The sequence below is a fragment of the Excalfactoria chinensis genome, chromosome 7 (assembly GCF_039878825.1).
Source record: "Excalfactoria chinensis isolate bCotChi1 chromosome 7, bCotChi1.hap2, whole genome shotgun sequence".
Lineage (NCBI taxonomy): Eukaryota > Metazoa > Chordata > Aves > Galliformes > Phasianidae > Excalfactoria > Excalfactoria chinensis.
The window spans coordinates 4,819,464-4,836,252 of record NC_092831.1 but is presented as its reverse complement, the minus strand read 5'-3'; the positions used below and the strand labels follow the sequence as shown (position 1 = coordinate 4,836,252).

General features: G+C 40.7%; 1 protein-coding gene across 1 annotated transcript in view; it reads right to left on the bottom strand.

The window, feature by feature from the left end:
* Positions 1 to 16,789, bottom strand: part of LOC140254805 (von Willebrand factor D and EGF domain-containing protein-like) — a 158,901-nt gene that overhangs the window by 27,801 nt on the left and 114,311 nt on the right. The window contains exons 21-23 of the mRNA XM_072341846.1: positions 11,092 to 11,976; positions 2,537 to 2,632; positions 1,642 to 1,737 (exon numbers count right to left, since the gene is read on the bottom strand). Of these exons, the coding sequence (XP_072197947.1) occupies positions 1,642 to 1,737; positions 2,537 to 2,632; positions 11,092 to 11,976 (1,077 nt within the window). The remainder of the gene's footprint in view (positions 1 to 1,641; positions 1,738 to 2,536; positions 2,633 to 11,091; positions 11,977 to 16,789) is intronic.

The window sequence follows — 16,789 nt, the reverse complement described above, 5'->3', positions numbered from 1 at the left end:
AAAACTACCACCTTTGTTGCTGCTGCTTGTCCTACCCTTAGAATAATCCTGTTTAAAGTCCCTATCTGCTGCCAGTACACATGTGCAAAACGCAAGGAGAGTAATCTCTGGCAGGAAAAGCAGGAGATAGGGGAAGCCAGAATAGCTAGTGGCAATCCCAATCATTTACACTGGATCTTAGCTATGCTAATCTGTGTGTCCTCAGTAGGTCTGTCATTTAGAAAAACCTCGGGGAGGAGGAGGTTAAGATGACATCCCTTACCTGCCAGGAGAGATAAAGTGGGCTGAAGGTGTCTTAGTCATTTAATATTTGCCACAGAAAAGGCAGATTGCCTCTATAGCTTTGAGGTCTGGCATGGAGTAAGATACTTCTTATGCTTGCTCCTTTTCCAGTTTCAGTTTTGCATGCCTTGTCCCAAATGAGTGCTATAGTGGCTGTGCCTTGAGAGGAAAGCGTGTGTGCTCCAGCTTTTAGTGCTTTGGCCCTGGGAGGAAGGTCTGAGCTACAGCTATTCTAATAGGGTTCAGAGCTATCAGTCCTGACCAGAAATAGGTACCTAATTCTGGGTCTCACCTTGGCATTTTGTGCTGACTGTTGGCAGTGGTTTTTCCCTGAGTGCACGTTTTGTAGGTGCTTTGCATGTATTAAGCGCAGTCAGAAGGAGCAGTTAAATATCCTACAGTTATCAGGGGAAGTGAGTGGTTAAATTCTCCTTCTGAACCTACTTTTGATCTGTCTTACACTGTTACAAGCCATCTTCTGGAATGGCAAAACTGAATCCAAGAAATAGACTGGAAAAAAACATAGTTAATAGGCGGGCTTCTGATAACTTCCCTTCTTCTGGTTCATTTGTCTTAGACTACACAGTACTGGAACTGTAGCAACTGTAGTTGCTAACTTAGCGGCAGAAGTCATGCTGACCTGCTTGCATTGTCTTCCTAGCTTAATCAGCCATCCTATTTCTGTCTCCATAATCTCTATTTCGAAGTTCAGGTTTGACTGTATCCTGTTACAAATCACCAAAAGCCAAACCGTTCTTCTTTCTCCTAACCTTGAGAGAAATGTGTAGGGCTACAAGCAATGAAACAAGGGATCTGCAAGGATCCTGAGCAATGCATTGCCCTCACCACTGCCACCAAGGCACAGGGACTGTGGGGCAGGACTCCTTTGAGCTTGGCATGGACAAGGCCAATGCAGAGCGAGTTCATGCCCGTGGCCTTGGTGATTTTTTGAAGCATTTCCACTGAGAATGTAAGTTAATATAATGCCAAAATCTCAAGTGCTAATTATCCTCACTGGCAGAAGCTATCAAGCTTCCTGAGGTTGTAACTGCTGAAGTGGTGAATAACTTCATTTTGACACTAAGGATAAACTCCAGCATCACATGAGCTTAAAGCAAGATGCAAAAAGATTCTGCTTGTGGCTTTCCTGTAAGTGACCCTGAGATTCAGCTAAACAGCAAAACTTATGAATACTCACATAATTTCAAGGCTTCCTGAAGCTTTGCCCTTTACTATGTCTCCTGCTCTTCTTACGTTTCAATTTTTCAAGCAATTCCTGCTCCGACTGCTGAATTATACAGTTCAGGTGGTTTTCAAGCAGGAAAAGAAAGGAGTGACCAATGGTTTCTAACAGCTCACCTATTTCACAGGAAGGGCTGCTCCATCCACTTGTGCATTTGCACTCGTCTGGCGACACACAGACCCCGCCGTTATGGCAGTGCCTGTTACACACCACTGCAAAACACACAAAGCATTTAAATCTGTTATACTGATGTGCGTCATAAAGCTGCTCGATTACAGCAAATAACTAATTGTTTTACTCCACAAGGTAAACGAAGGGACTATTCTGGCCCTTCCCTTGGTTTTCTTTCTCTTTGTGCTCGTTCTTTCCATCAAAAGTCTTGCATCTAACATTCTTTGGTCTTGAAGTATTCAAGCTGCCTTGGCTCATAGATAGACTTATATTCCTGTCAATGGTAATCTGGTATTACAGTCAGCTGCAGGATCTGTAATGCCTCAACTGTGTGTGTTTCACCATTCAACTTATATGAAACAGTTTGAAGGCTGATTTTTTTCCCCCGGATACTGAATATATTTTCTACGTATTGAACCTTTTTCATGACTTGTTTTGCACAATAGCATTACCCCTAATAGGCTAATTGGCACGGCCTTTTTATGTTCTCACAATCACTATTAAGACGTTCACTCCCACAGCCTCGCATTTCATAAATGTTGCTATAAATAACATGGAGTTTTTTCCTTGTTTGTTTTTCCAGAGGCAATTTTATGCGGAATGTGTTGACCCAGATGTACATATTTTTACATAATACGGCAATGTTGCTGGTGAATGTGTGTGCTGAAATAGTTCAGCTGCTGCATTACTACAAAATATTATGCTTTGATTTCCTTGCTGTACTCAGTCACCATTTTAGGGGGAAATATAGGAATATAAAGAGGCTATTTTTGTGCCTTATCATTTTATGTAAACTCAAACACGTAAGGAGGAGAAAAGGTTCAAAGAATTTGTACATACTTGTTTCACATCGAGGACCAACAAATCCATAGGCACAAGAACAAGTATTCTGAGCTACACAGGTTCCTCCGTGCTCACATGGTGGATCACACTGCACTGCAAAAAACACAGAAAGACTAGAGCATGAGGAAAAGCAAACAGCTCAAGCATTGAGTTCTGTGCGGTTATGAGCACAGTACTTGTTTCTGATTTTCACAAGCTGTTTTATTAACCCAACAACCAACTGTGCAGTATAAAAACAGGTATCACATTAGTAATGGAGTGCCAGTGTGATCATTTTGTTTAACTTCTGAGTGTGTCCATTTGTAAGTGCATAGTTCTGTAGTGGAAGACTAATTACAAATGTGGTTTGTAATACTAAACACCTTGCCCATCCCTCCATCCAAATTATCCTCATGGATAGTTGGTGATTGTCTCTCTGTACATGGCGCTTGGCATTGCTCCCTACAGCGACCAGAAAGGAGGATGTGTTGATGTGGGGGTTGTCCTGCTGGGTAACAGCTATAGGACAAGATGTCCTTAAGTTGCTCCAGGATAGGTTCAAGTTGGATACTAGGAAAAACCTAGTCTCAGAAAGAGTGGTGATGCACTGGCACAGGTTGCCCAGAGAGGTGGTGAAGTCACAATCCCTCGAGGGGTTCAGGAACCGTGGAGATGTGGCACTGAGGGCTGTGGTCAGTGGACATGGTGAAGGTGGGTCAATGATTGGACTTGGGGATCTGAGAGGTCTTTTCCAACCTTCATGATTCTATGATTCTGTGTTCAATGAGCCCTAACAGGTGTCAGAAGTTACCCCAAACAGAGGGGAAGTGTTTCCTCTGCATAGAAATGGGTTGTAAGGAAACTTGTCATCAAAATGACCAACATCTAAACAGCAGTTTAGATGTTTAATAAGTAGTGTGGGAGCTGCGGAAAAAGCAGAAAGTTATATAATAAATTCTTGATGTATTGCAGTGTTATTCTGTGAAAGATGGTTAGAGCAAGTGAAGTTAGATAGTTTGAGCATAAAGTTGGAAATCATTGCAGCTCTGGAGACACTGAATTAAAGGGATTTTTGAGGGAGTATCAGATTGCTTAGCTGTTTTGTTTTTTTTTTTTGTCATGATTCCCATCTAGAGTCTGATTTCTGCACATTCCTAATGGCTTTAATTGTTCAGGGGTCTGGAAGATTTAATGTCCTAAACTTAATGCTTAAGGTAGAGACCTAACATTTGGTGTCTGCGCTTGTAACCCTTTAACAAGAGGTATTCTTGTATGCCAAGTTCAAGAGAGTAAAGAGGTCACTGCTGTAGGAAGCGCAGTGAACCTTATCCTAAGAAGCAAGAGCACGGCGTATGTGTCAGCTGGAGCTCACTTATGCCCTCAAAAGAAAAACCCATATCACATAACAGTGTGAAAAATAACTATCCATGTGCTTGAGGAGTGAACATGGAGAAAAATGCCATGTACTTTGGCACACTTTACTGGCAGAGATGCATATTTTATAATGGGTCTGAAGCTAAGCAAGGTTATTTCAAGGAAAACCGCATAATAGCGGAGAAGCTACAGAGATCTGAAAGAAAGCATCTTTCATTTTAAGTATTGTTTGAAGGGGAAAAAAAGCCAAAGTACATTTTGTTCTTAAGACTGGAAAATGCACTGCGTAATTGGAAAGCTGAATGAAGGACGAATATTTGTGGCACCATGGAATTTCAACAAAGCTCTTGCACTGAGGGCCTCCTCACCTTTGTGCTGTCACCAAGGCTTCAAAGAAAGCCATGGCGAATGAACTTTGCCATCCAAATGTTATGAAAGCCACTACACATTTCTCAATTGTCGGTAAAAAGACAAGCTCCAAGAAAGTACCTTCAAATAACCCCCTTTCCGTACAAATAATTGTAAAGAAATACATTTGGGATTAGATCCGCTCTTCAGGTACTTTAGTATTTACAATTTTTGCTACCATTCTGTTTTAAAGGTGAAATTCCCAGTATCGCATTAACGTAACTTTAGGATTTGACATGCCTGAGCACAGAAAACTAGATGTAGTTCAGATCCATACTATTCATGCTGAGAATGTCATTAAGCTAAATTCAGTTTTGATTTGATGGGCTATAAGGTTTAGACATTTGCAATTCAGCTGGAATTTGAAGTGTACGTCTGGGGGAAAAAAAAAAAAGAATAAAAACCCCACATTTTCTGGGCAGCTGAATAGGTTTGGTTTAGACCCATTTAAACAGTTAGCATTCTGCTTTCCCTAAATCCTAATCCAGTCCTAGCAGCTGCAGCAGGTCAGAGGCTCGGGCAGCCTGCGGCCTCGTGCTATTAGGACAAGCAGCAGGTAGCAGCCCGCGATGAAACAGCGAGGGGAAGAAAGGCGAAAGGGATGGAAGCTGTTTTCAAAGGAATTTGTTATCCTTTTTAAATGGCAGGACTACATTTGTGTCACCTCTCACATTCAGAGACTTACGATACATGTTGCTGAAGTTAAAGGCAGCATTCTGCTTTCAGAGGGCGTCCCAGCCTGACTGTGGCAAATGCACACTTGAAACATTTAAGACGTCTATGTTTGGGGAAGCACAAGACATGCTTGCAGGGGATTTATCTGAAATTAGAAATTAACTGTGGGTTGAACTGAATGATATAAGGGGCTACCAGAAAGACGGGGGCATACACATAGTCAAAGGACGTGTGTTCAAGATGTTGTACTAAGGGACATGGTTTAGTGGAGAAATATTGGTGATAGGTGGATGGTTGGACTGGATGATATTGGAGGTCTTTTCCAACCCTGGTGATTCTATGATTGTGTGACAAAGGGAAATGGTCTCAGAGTTAAAAGAAGGGAGATTTAGATTGGACATAAGGAAGTTTTTTACAGGGAGGGTGGTGAGGCACCGGCACAGGTTGCCCAGACAGGTGGTGGATATCCCATCCCTGGAGATACCCAAGGCCAGGGGGACAGAGCTCTGAGCACCTGATGGAGCTGTGGGTGTCCCTTTTCGTTGCAGGAAGTTGAACCAGATGGCTCTTAATGGTCCCTTCCAACTCAAACGATTCTATGATACTCTTTGTGTAAAGACAGGGAAACCTGGGGAAAATGTACTGCTCTTTGTGAAGTACATGGATTGTGTTTCCTTTCCAGCACCACCGTGGCTGCATAAAGCCTCCAGGTGCCTCCGCACTGTGCCAATGCAGTGACATTCAAACGCACTGCGCTTTATTTCAACGTGTTTTGTACATAGCACTTAGAGCAAATGTGTCCATTTGAATAGACTACTTTCCATCTGCTCTTTGCACATTTCGAGATGCATCTGAACTGTCAGAAAGGAACATGGTGTTTTGTATATTAAAACATTTTGCTCTTATTGTGACATTTAATAGCAAAATGTTTAAAACTATTCTATTTACTGGTAAATAGCAAAGGATAAAAACTGAACACTGGCTGCACTGGGAAAGGGAGGGCAGCATTCACCCTCAAAGACATTTTTCTCTGTAATAGAAATATAGTGTTCATGTCAAATTCTTTTTCAAGACTTCTATTTTTCATCTTCTAGAATGAACGTTTTTTTCCATAAACATTTGCTAAGTTGTACAAAGATATTGCAGTGTTTTTATACTAAACGTTTTCAGATGGTATAAGATAATGGTTAAGAGAAAAGCATTGCTGCAAATGGTCAATCTTGCTGTCAGATGTGTTTATGGTTTTGTTTATAATTTAAAGTCTGGAGGTGAAAATGGAGAATTCTATTGTTGTTTTATTTGAAAAGGCTTTTTGGAAAATATCTTGAAATGACTTTTGTTTTGTTTTGTTTTGTTTTTCCATTAAAATGAGATCATGCACTTTTTTATGTGTTTCTCCACCATAACTTTGGGGCAGATCAGAAATACTGCATGCTGTGCTGTTTCCTCCCGTTACATGTTCGCACCTCAACAGGGAATAACTGCTGCTCAGGCCAACCAGATGGGCTCTGGACTTGCACCATGAAGGCAAGGCTTGTAGCTGTGAGGTCATTACCTGCAGCTTTAGTTAAAAATGTGAAAAACAATCAGGTCAGGAAGACTTGACAAGGGCAGAGTGTCGTTTGTCTCGTTTCCTGTAATTATTGTTCTGCCTTTATTTTCTTTCAAAAGTGCACTGACCTACTTTCCTGAAAGTGCAGATGAAGTTGGGATGTGTTCAGCGCAAGAGGGGGAAAGTGAAGCCTTGCTTCTGAATGTCTTTTACAGAGAAAAACAGTAAAGCAGAGGGTTAAAGCACGTATTAGTGCAACTGAAAGAACTCAGATGCACACTTGTATAGTCCAGCAGTCCAGAGTCCATTTGTGAAATAAATACCCATCATAGCAAATAGAAAATTAACAAGATTAACTTGACTGAATAAATTGGGAGTACAAATGCAGACAACAGTTCTGCTTAGGCTGTGCTAATGGATTTTGTTTTGTGAAATGTCAGCTGAGTGCTCATCTGCAGTCAAAAAAGCAAATAAAATGTTGGGAATTGTTAGGAAATGAGCAGAGCACAAAATGCCAGACTTTATTATGGCCTGTATCCATAGTGAGCTGCATCTTAAATACCATGTGCCATTCTGATCCCCCAGCTCAGGAAAGCTATAGAGTGGGAAAGATACAATAAGTATAAGTAATACAATAAGTAGTAAGGATAACCAAAGCTGTGGAAAGGTTTGGTACAGGCAATGGTTTTGTATGTGTAATTAGATTAATTCTTTGGGAAAAAATAGGCTATGGTCTCTAAAATCACAATGGTTTTAGCTGGTAGGGCGGTGGACAGCAAAACTTCGTATGGGTTCAAAAAGCACTTGGATAAATTCATGAAAGAAGTACTTGTTGGGAAATACCACTTATAAAGACTTCATGTTTGCTTTTTAAAGCACACGGTGCATAAGTTAGCAGGAGTATTCTGTTCTGGACAGTATCTTTATATTTCTTTCCCAAATAATTCTGGGCATCTGCTGTTAGCAGCTGCTGGAGACAAGGAAAGGACTTTTGGTTTGTTATGGCAGAGCTTTTTGGGTGTAAAAATGTCAGACCAGAAAAATGTCAGCTCTCTGATTTTTTTTTAGTCCAGTTTGATCCAGCTGCTTATCCTGAGGTCATAATACATTCCCAATTACTTTTTCTTTCCCACTATTCTGAACATTATGTGGTTTTGTAATGTCAGGGCAATGGTGTATTTTAACCCTTGAGAAGAACGCATGACTGCTACCATCTGAGATTTCCCCTTCCCTTGGGATCTCTACAAAGTCTGCAATATATCCCAGATATATCAATATATATGCAATATATCCCAGAGTTTAAATGACTTTAGGTTTATAAGAAAATACTTGTTTCCAAAGTAGTACAACTTTATTCTCCACAGGAATTCTAAGGAACTTTTGTCTACTGAAACCTAAAAAGTTAATAATCCTTAACAGTCAACTAATCCAAAATGGTTTTAAGTAATTGTTTGTATTTTACAGAACTGAGTCTTTGATTTATTTTAGGTTCAGTAATCAGACATTCCCTATCAAATAAAGTTGGGTTTTGAGAAATAAAATCAAGACCAGGAATTTGGCTTAAATCCTAATTATTCTTCACTCTTCTGGTTTAGGTCTCTTGGAAAGAAGCACAACAAAAATGCCCAAAGCTGAATTTTTAGTTAGCTTCAACTCTGTTATCGAGTGGAAAGGACATGTTCCACCTTAGGGCACCCTAAGGAGCTCAAGAGTTATAACAGCTGCTCTCAGACAGTACCATATGCACAGACCCTGGTGAATACAATGAGCCCAGGGAAAAGACAGCATTTGTTTCCTCATCCAACGGATGCAGTGTCACTGAAAGTGCAGGCCTATGCCCCTGTTCTGGAATGGAGAACGGAAACAGGATGGCCAGTAGTTGACCTGAGGTGGTAGCAGCGCTAATGGGTATTCTGAGCATTACCCTCTACCCTTACACAGTGTTGTGTTCCACGTGTCACTTACACTGGGCTAAGGAAAATATTAGAAATGTTCTGAAAACAATCCTGTTTGAACTAACTGTTCATTATAAGAGGATTCATTTTTTAATTCTTGCCATAGTGAGCTGAATATATTTAAAGCTCTGCAGGTGTTAGGACATTCCTACAGTGCAGATCTGGCAGGTGATAGGGACTGTGGGCTAAGAGCCTACCATAATCAAATGTTGTTTTTATAGCAATTATTTTTGTCATTGGAACAGGCTGCCCAGGAAGACAGTAGAGTCAAAACCCCTGGAGGTGTTCAAGAAAAGAATAGATGTTACGCTGAGGGCCCTGGTTAGTGAGCATGCTGGGGATGCGTTGATGGTTGACCTTGGTGTTCTGAGTGGTCTTTTCTAATCTTAATGACTCAGTGACGTGTATAGTGACATGTAGAGTGCAAATTATAGATTTAGTAACCTTCCTCATTCCCAAAGGGACTCTTAGAAGTTTACTCCACAAAGAAAAGCAAGCATCTTCTGCTAGTTAATGTGCATTAGAATCCAGTGGACAGCAGTAGGCCTTATTTCTCCTGCTTATTTTTAATTATGCTATAGGTGATGTCAGCTTTCTCCAGAGTAGGAAAGGGTGAGGAAGTGATGAGTAAGATCCTTGAAGAACTGCTTCATTTTGGTTCACCTGCTGAGCAATTGGCTCCTGCCAGATGTGAGAGAATTCAGTCTCTTACGCTTATTTTGTAAGATGGGTAAAAACAAGTTCCTATGCTTTAGATACTAAAGAAACAAAAGCGAGCATAATGTATTTTAGAAGACAAATTTATTTTCGTTATGTGCTTACTTTTTCCCTACCATTCTCTGCCACCTTGATTTTGAATCTGCACAAATGAAACATGAAAAAAAATCTGCATTCTGTCACAAGATAAATGCCATTCGGTAAAGCATTTATTATCTTGCAATGTTTTCAGACATTCTTATGAAACAAAGGTCAAATCCCCTCCAGCTCCACAGGAATTAAACCTTGCTACCAGTGGACTGCTCCTTTTATCTCGGTGAATTTTGATATCAAATGGCACGGTGACAGCTCAGTGCACAAAGTTTGGTCTCATCTAAACTTTGTTCAGTTTTGCTGCCATCTGAGAGGGTACTGCTGTTCTGAAGGCAGTTGGTATAATTGACAGCAGGCACTGTGGTAAGTCCTTAATTATTGCAAGGGATTATCTGCGCCTTTGTGCTCTGGGTTGGCAGTCACAGGTGTGCAGAGGGGTTCTAGAGGAGGCAGAAAGGTTTGCTGTTGAGCCAGGTGATGTGCTCTGTGACAAGAGACATATAAAGGATGGTTGTGTGTTGTGTTGCCAAGACCCAAGATGGAGAATGATACTGGTAATAAAGTATTTCATCTTAAGGACTCTCCAGAGGGATTTTCAGAAATACCAGTAATTGAAGAAAACATATTGTCTTGTGTGACAGCGAGAGGCACAGGTAGATTTATATTTTAAGGACTATGCCGATGGACATACTAAATATATCTATACAAGGGCAGCCTATGTCTATGTTTGTATCCATTCATATGTCCATAGGCCGTGTCTTTGAGGAGAGGCCGTTCTGCACTCTAGCTTGCTCTGGGCTTCCTGATACCCAGAGCTTCTCAGTATGTTTCCAGCTCCAGGCATAAAGCAGTGGTGAAAGGCAGGGTCTCTCTCACACCAAGTAACCTTCAGCCCTTTAGAATGGTCATTTCAGAAATGTGCAAGCAGGTGAAGACTGTGACACGCAGGATTGTAGTAACCTTTTATGCATTTTTGCAGTGTGTCCCCAGGACTGAGCTAAGCTCAGTGCTGCTGGGACTTGTGCACAGCAAGGAATCCCCAGGATGCTGAGCTGCTGCTGTTACCCTGCACGCCACTGTGCCATGTGTGCAGAATGTTAGCAGCCACACACAGAGAGAATTAAACAGGCCATGCAAACACTTTCTTGCTTTGTGTAGTGAAAAGCCAATTAAGACATCGACTTATCAGAGGGATTTCAACAAAAGGTGTAATTAACGAGAGCTAAGTCAGGGAACTCATTGTTTTAAAAACGTGTGCAATACTATTGCTTTGCTGAGGTGTTCTAAGCTGTCTAATAAATAAGTCAGTATATTGTGAAAACCCTTCTGGTGCTATCCATTTTGGATAACAGGTTTGGTTTTGTACTTAGGATATGAGATAATTATTTAAGAGTAATTTTTAAGATAGTAAAACGATTAGTTTTTCATAGAATATCCTTGTATAGGCAAATGGAGTCTATTTTACTCTTTCTCAGAGAAGTTTTGTATGGTTTCAAATCTAATGACTTCACTAGAATGAATCTGGCCTTAAGCAAGGGTAAGCAAGAACACAGTCTATCTCTGGTTTCAATAGATTAGATATTATCAAATAAATGCATCATTTTTGTGCACAGAAAGGACCTTTTCTCAGTTATAGGATAACTTTTCCCATCATTCTAAAATATAATTGTTTTTGAAAACTGGTATGATTCCAGCTTGCAAAAATCTCTACATTTGTCATGAAAATTATTTATTACTTTGGGGAGTGATTGGATTTGAAGGCATGAAAGAATTTGAATGAGGTTCTCCTTCCCCCTTACCTTCACATGTAATTCCATTACCACTGTATCCACTGGGACAAGACCCACATTTATATCCTCCATCTTTGGCTAGCTCACACTGCACGCCATTAAAGCATAGCACTGAACCACAGTGGGCTTTCTGATGGGACCCACTGATGGCTTTTGGCAGTTCCACGTGGTCCATTGCTACACTGGATGCCTTTCTGAGGGCTGTGGTCTGTGCTGGAAGCCTTGCTGGGGGAGCAGGTCCAGGCAGGAGGCTGGCACTCTGTGGAGCTGTGTCAAGGGAAAAACCTATTTCATGTAAAGGGGATGTGAGGGGTGTTTCCAAAGAAGAAGCTCTCTGCTGCTCTGTTGGGAGATTTTTGGAGAGTTCAGTCTTTGAGCCTGTAACTTGACTGGGCCATTTCCTGGAAGACAAGCTGTATCTGGAACGAGCTTGCTGAACAGCATGCAACCGTGTGAAGAATGAGCTTGCATTTGTGTTGAGATGAGAAGGAACGGTCCGTCTTGTTCCTGGCTTGTATTGTTTAAAATGCACAGGGGTAGGAGTTGTTGCATTGACAGCTGCTGTTTTGGGATCTGGCTCCTCCTGCAGAAGGAAAGTGTGTGCATGACTTCTTTTTTCAATGAAAGTCTGTTTCTCAGAAACACCAGACTCCATATCAGGTATTTTTGTTGACAGAGTCTGAGCCTGGGAAATCTTCCTTTTCATTGTAAAGGATGCTGTATTAATGACTGTGTGGTTTCTTTCCACAGTGTATGTAGCTTCTTGCCTTGGAATTTGGGGTTGGGAAAGAAGGGCATAAATGTTTCTTGATGTCTTGCCTTCCTGATGAGAGCCTCTGGCATCTTCATTATTTCTTTCGGCAATATTTGTATGGCTTTGGGAAGATCTTGAAACTAGGGCGGAAGGAAGATAGATATTAGTCGAATTTGCTAGTCTAGTGTTTGAAGAAAACACTATGGCCATTTAGATTATGGGTAAACAAAAGAATTCCAATTCTAGAAGAAAATGAGATAATCTGTCATCTGTGCTCAGGGCATATGTGTGCTGGCTGGTGTAGAAATAGCACAGTGTATCTTCTATGGGTAATAGCATGGGGACCTGCAGAATAGCTATTTATGAATGAGATGAAATATGTTTATATTGGCTTAATACAGAGCCTAAGATAGTAAGTCTCTGTGAAGGTCGGACATTATTATTTGAGGTTACAGGTCACAGCGAGGCAACAGCACTTTCCATGCTGGTTTACCAGGTTTAGCCTACTCTAGTCCATGATATTTTGGGGCTGTGTGCCATTCTCTGGGGCACTGTTCAGTTCGTGACCAGCTGAGCTAATATTTATTTCTGTGTACCTGTATACCTGTGTATGTTGCAGTAGTGTACTGAGAAATGCTCTGCTAGGCAGTACATAATACAGAGACTTTGCATTCGAGGTCCTGCAGTTTCAAGAGTAGGATGAGACAATGCAGTTTGGGACAGATGGAGATCAGGGATGGAGAAATAAAGAAATGATAAGACAGTCTTTGGCAAGATCATGTCCTAGGCAGATTAAAATCCCATCACATCATTGTATGACTTTTGCAGTCCTTATGGCAAAGGAAAGTTTGAGGAAAGCATGTAAAGGAGACAAATGGAAAAGCTTTGTTAATAGTGTGTACAGCTCCCTCCAGACGTGAGGGGCAGCATGTAAGAAGGAGTGCTGGTTTGTAACTGTCACCCACTTGTTACAAAGCCAGCCACCTTTTCCGTTGTAAGGAGGGATGATAGATGGAGAGAGGGTAGTCTGTGAAGAGCCTTGGAAGTGGAGACGAGTAGTTTGAATCAATACTTTCAGGAAGATTAATGGCTATCTGCTGACTCTAATGAATGGAAGAAGCTATTTTTAACCAGTTCTGGCATACTCACTCCATAGGAAACAGAATATATTGGATCCTGAACAAAAAAACCTCATGAGGTTCTAGAGTTAACCCTGTGTGAGGTGTAGCTCTACCTTTTGAATATAAATATTAATCAGTTTCATAAAACTCCCACTGATGTAGAAATTAGTCATAGTTAGCAAGGGAAGAGATAAAGACACTTGGTGAAGGTCAAAAAGAAACTTGGAACGTTGACTAGATCAAAGGAAATTCTGGCATCCAAAACTGTGTTTATTTGGCTGCTAAGCAGTATCATTCTTCTGCTGGCAGATGAGTTTTCGTTACCCTGAAGCATGATGTTTTGGAGTGGTACGTGATGTTGGATCAAGCTATGGGCATCAGCAGTAGGTAAATACATGGCTTTACTGTGCAAGACAAGGCTGATTAATGATGTGTTTCATGGAGTGGAATAAAGGAGATCTTGAGCCAGGAAGGACATTAGCAGCAAGAGTATGAAAGATTCAAGTCAAAGGATTTTTAACAATGAACCTGAGAAAGATGAGAGAAATATCCCTGCAGAAAGTTATAAATAACAGATGATTGTTGCTGCCTTTAGAAAATTTGATTCAGGGACCAGAAATAACATGAATGGCAGCGAAAGGCCAAATGAGCTCTCTGACAAATTTCCCAAATGAGCCTTGATTACAACTTTGAGCTCCTTCCACTGTATTGTAATCAAATGTTTTATCCTGTAGCTGAGTTTTAGCAACTACTGAGGGGATCTACTGGCTACTCGAGTTAGGGAAATCTTTTAATTCCTTAAGAGATGATGTAGGTGATATCATCTTTCAAATAATCTTCAATCTTCCCTGTGAGTGAGAACATGATGTGGTTGGAGTGTGCCTATGGCAATGCAGTTTTTCCATCTCAAATAGAACTACCTACAAAGACCAGTGAGACACTTTGGTTGTTTGTTCACCACGTGTATAGATCGAGGTTTCTCATCCCATTATTTCAATGGACCATCAGACTTCCTAACATGCTGTCATGGGAACCTGGCATTGATCAAACATGGCTGCTTCAGTGTCCTTTCAGCTTTCATTTGTTCATAGTTTTACTTATAAAGATACTGTAACATTTAGTTAGGATTAGAAACTGACAGAATTATTCTGGTGTACCTGAAAAATTATTTCTGCATTTTTCCAGATATCTAAATACACCAAAACAAAGAAATATACCCAAAGACTGCAGACTCTGTTGTCTGTAGTCAGCAGCTCTCTTAAATTCTGTATCACTTCAATTTATTTTCCTTGCGGTCGATCAATATCTTCAAATGTATAACCCATTATTAATGCAGAAATGTGATTGTGTGAATCTGGTTTTCTCTGTGATGCCGCTGTATGATTACATATTGGACTGGATGAAAATAACCACAAAAAAAAGAAAAAAAAAAGACAAAGTGCTCAAGGTTATACAGTGCTACAAAAATACATTTTCTCTACCCTAAGTATTTCTGCCTGTACTAACTGGGATATGTGCAGCAGTGGGAGAGACTGTTAATTTTTCATGGTCTTGGATAAAAGACTGAGAATCTGATGCTTTGTTCCAGCAGCGTGTGGAAGATACTCCATTCCTATCAGTGGAGATAAACCACTATAAGTACAGCATAACACCAGGATGGGTCATGCCCCCCGTATGGTGAAAAACAGAACAAAGGAGACCAACTTTTAGAGAAATAAATCCATCCCACATCCAGCTCAACACTGGGATATTTCCATCTGTGTAGAGCTGGAAGTCCCCCACACAAGAACCCCTCCACTGTTGGTTTACTCAGTGTTTGAAATTCTTTGCGTTGCTTGTATTAAGTTTATAGATCAGAGTCATCATAATCAGTATCTGGTTCATGCATGCCAAAGCCACAATGATGTTGTTAAAGTATGGCACATTCTGATTTCTTCTCTTTCCTGAATGGCAGTTTATAGTACCAACTAGTTATGCGTAGATGAATTGGATCATGTTCATTCTGAAGGTAATAAAACAGCTATAAAGCCTAGTGAAAATAGCAGTTCACAAACAGAGCAGACACTCAACAGTCTCTAAAATCCAAGCTGAGTTGTCAGCACTGAAACATTGAAGAGCAATCTAATCTATTTTCTCTCTTTTGAATTTCTAGCTATTTTTTGCATTTCAGGAACAGGCTATTTCTAGACCTGAACTGGGTAAGATCCCATCCCTTTCTGGCATCAATAATTACTCAGAGAGAGGGAATTTAATGCTCTGCCTGGGACAGAGTAGACCATGCCAGTGACCTCATTCCTCTGTGCTGTTCATCCAGGCTTTTGCTGGTCTTAGACTCAATCACCTTCATAGTAATGCCTTGGAGACACCCTGAGCCACAGGTGACAGCTCACATTCTTGCTGTAAACTCCTTATAGACACGAGTAGTAGGAAGTAATATTTCCTAATGTCCAGCCTGAATCTCCTCTGTCGCAGCTTGAAACCATTCCCTCTAGTCCTAATCTCTAATCCTAACTCTTCAGTTGAAGATTGGTTCCTTCTCCTTAGCGAGATCATCTGTCTGTGTTCACTCCCACCTGTTGGTTTGGAGCATTATGGACACCTTTAATTCTGATCAGGTTGCGGCTGTTTCAGAATTCTGTGAGTAGTTTCAGAATTCATCTCATTATTAGCACAATTCAATAAATTTACAATTTGTGTAGTTTTAGAGCTATTAACATTTAGTAGTACATGCTGTGTAGCACATTTCTCATTCAGAAGAACCTCGACAGAGAAATGCTCTTCTGACATATTACACTATGTGGGTCATCATTTAAAATTTGAAACATCCACCAGCACATATATCTTATTTAAAATGTCAAGAGAGAACAGAAAAATTACACTGGTCTAAGAAGCCGTGTTACCAGAGCATTAGAGATCAATCCATTTATCTCTCTGCTATGCCACATTCATATTTTTTCTGTGTTTACTTGGTGAGAAAGGGGAAACAGAGCAGCTGTCAATAGGAAGCTCTAGGGAAATTCTCCTTCAGCTCTTAATTTTTATTTGATGAAGTTCTGGCATCACTTTTTTCTCTATGCAGAGTTTATTTAATTGCTACATCTTCTCTTTGGCCATTCAAGCGTGCCCTAAAACCTTCCCCTCCTGAATGTCCAATAATAAAACCTTGATTCTCCCTTTCTTGCTCTCAAGCATCCTAAATTTCCCTACATTTGGAAGTTGGTTGAACTTCCCCAGTCACTGAGATCCCTTTAAGCAAACTGCAAACAGTAACTACCAAAACATCCAAAGATGAAACAGATGTGAAGCTTATGCCTATGCATAGGTGGACAGAATAAGTCAGCCAGGCTATTAGGCTGATGCTGGACTAATGCAGTTCAAAAGTTTGTGAACCTAATGTGCCCTGAGTCCTGACAGGTCAGCCCATGAGCAAAGCAGTTGCCCTGGTCTGCATCCATCTGTATAGGCATATGCAGCCCCAGTAAACTCTGGGCTCCCAAACCATCACTTCTATGTTAATTCACACATTCGTTGCTTTAATCATAAAACTAGAAGGAAAGCATCTAGTTAGCTGTCCATGAACTATGTTGCTTCTGTTGCTACTGTTGCTACCTGAGCAATTCTCTTCTCCTTCACCTACCAATACCATGAGCAGTAGGGAATATTCTATGGAACCGGCATTATCACCATTCCTTCCTCTGTTGCAGATTCTTTTGTCTATCAAATGTGGCTGCAGCTGTACATACACCATTCTGCAAAACCATTCATAGTTTGCAATACAGGTTTGTTTTGTATGTCTGTAACATAAAATCATTCGATTCTGTCTCAGTGCCTG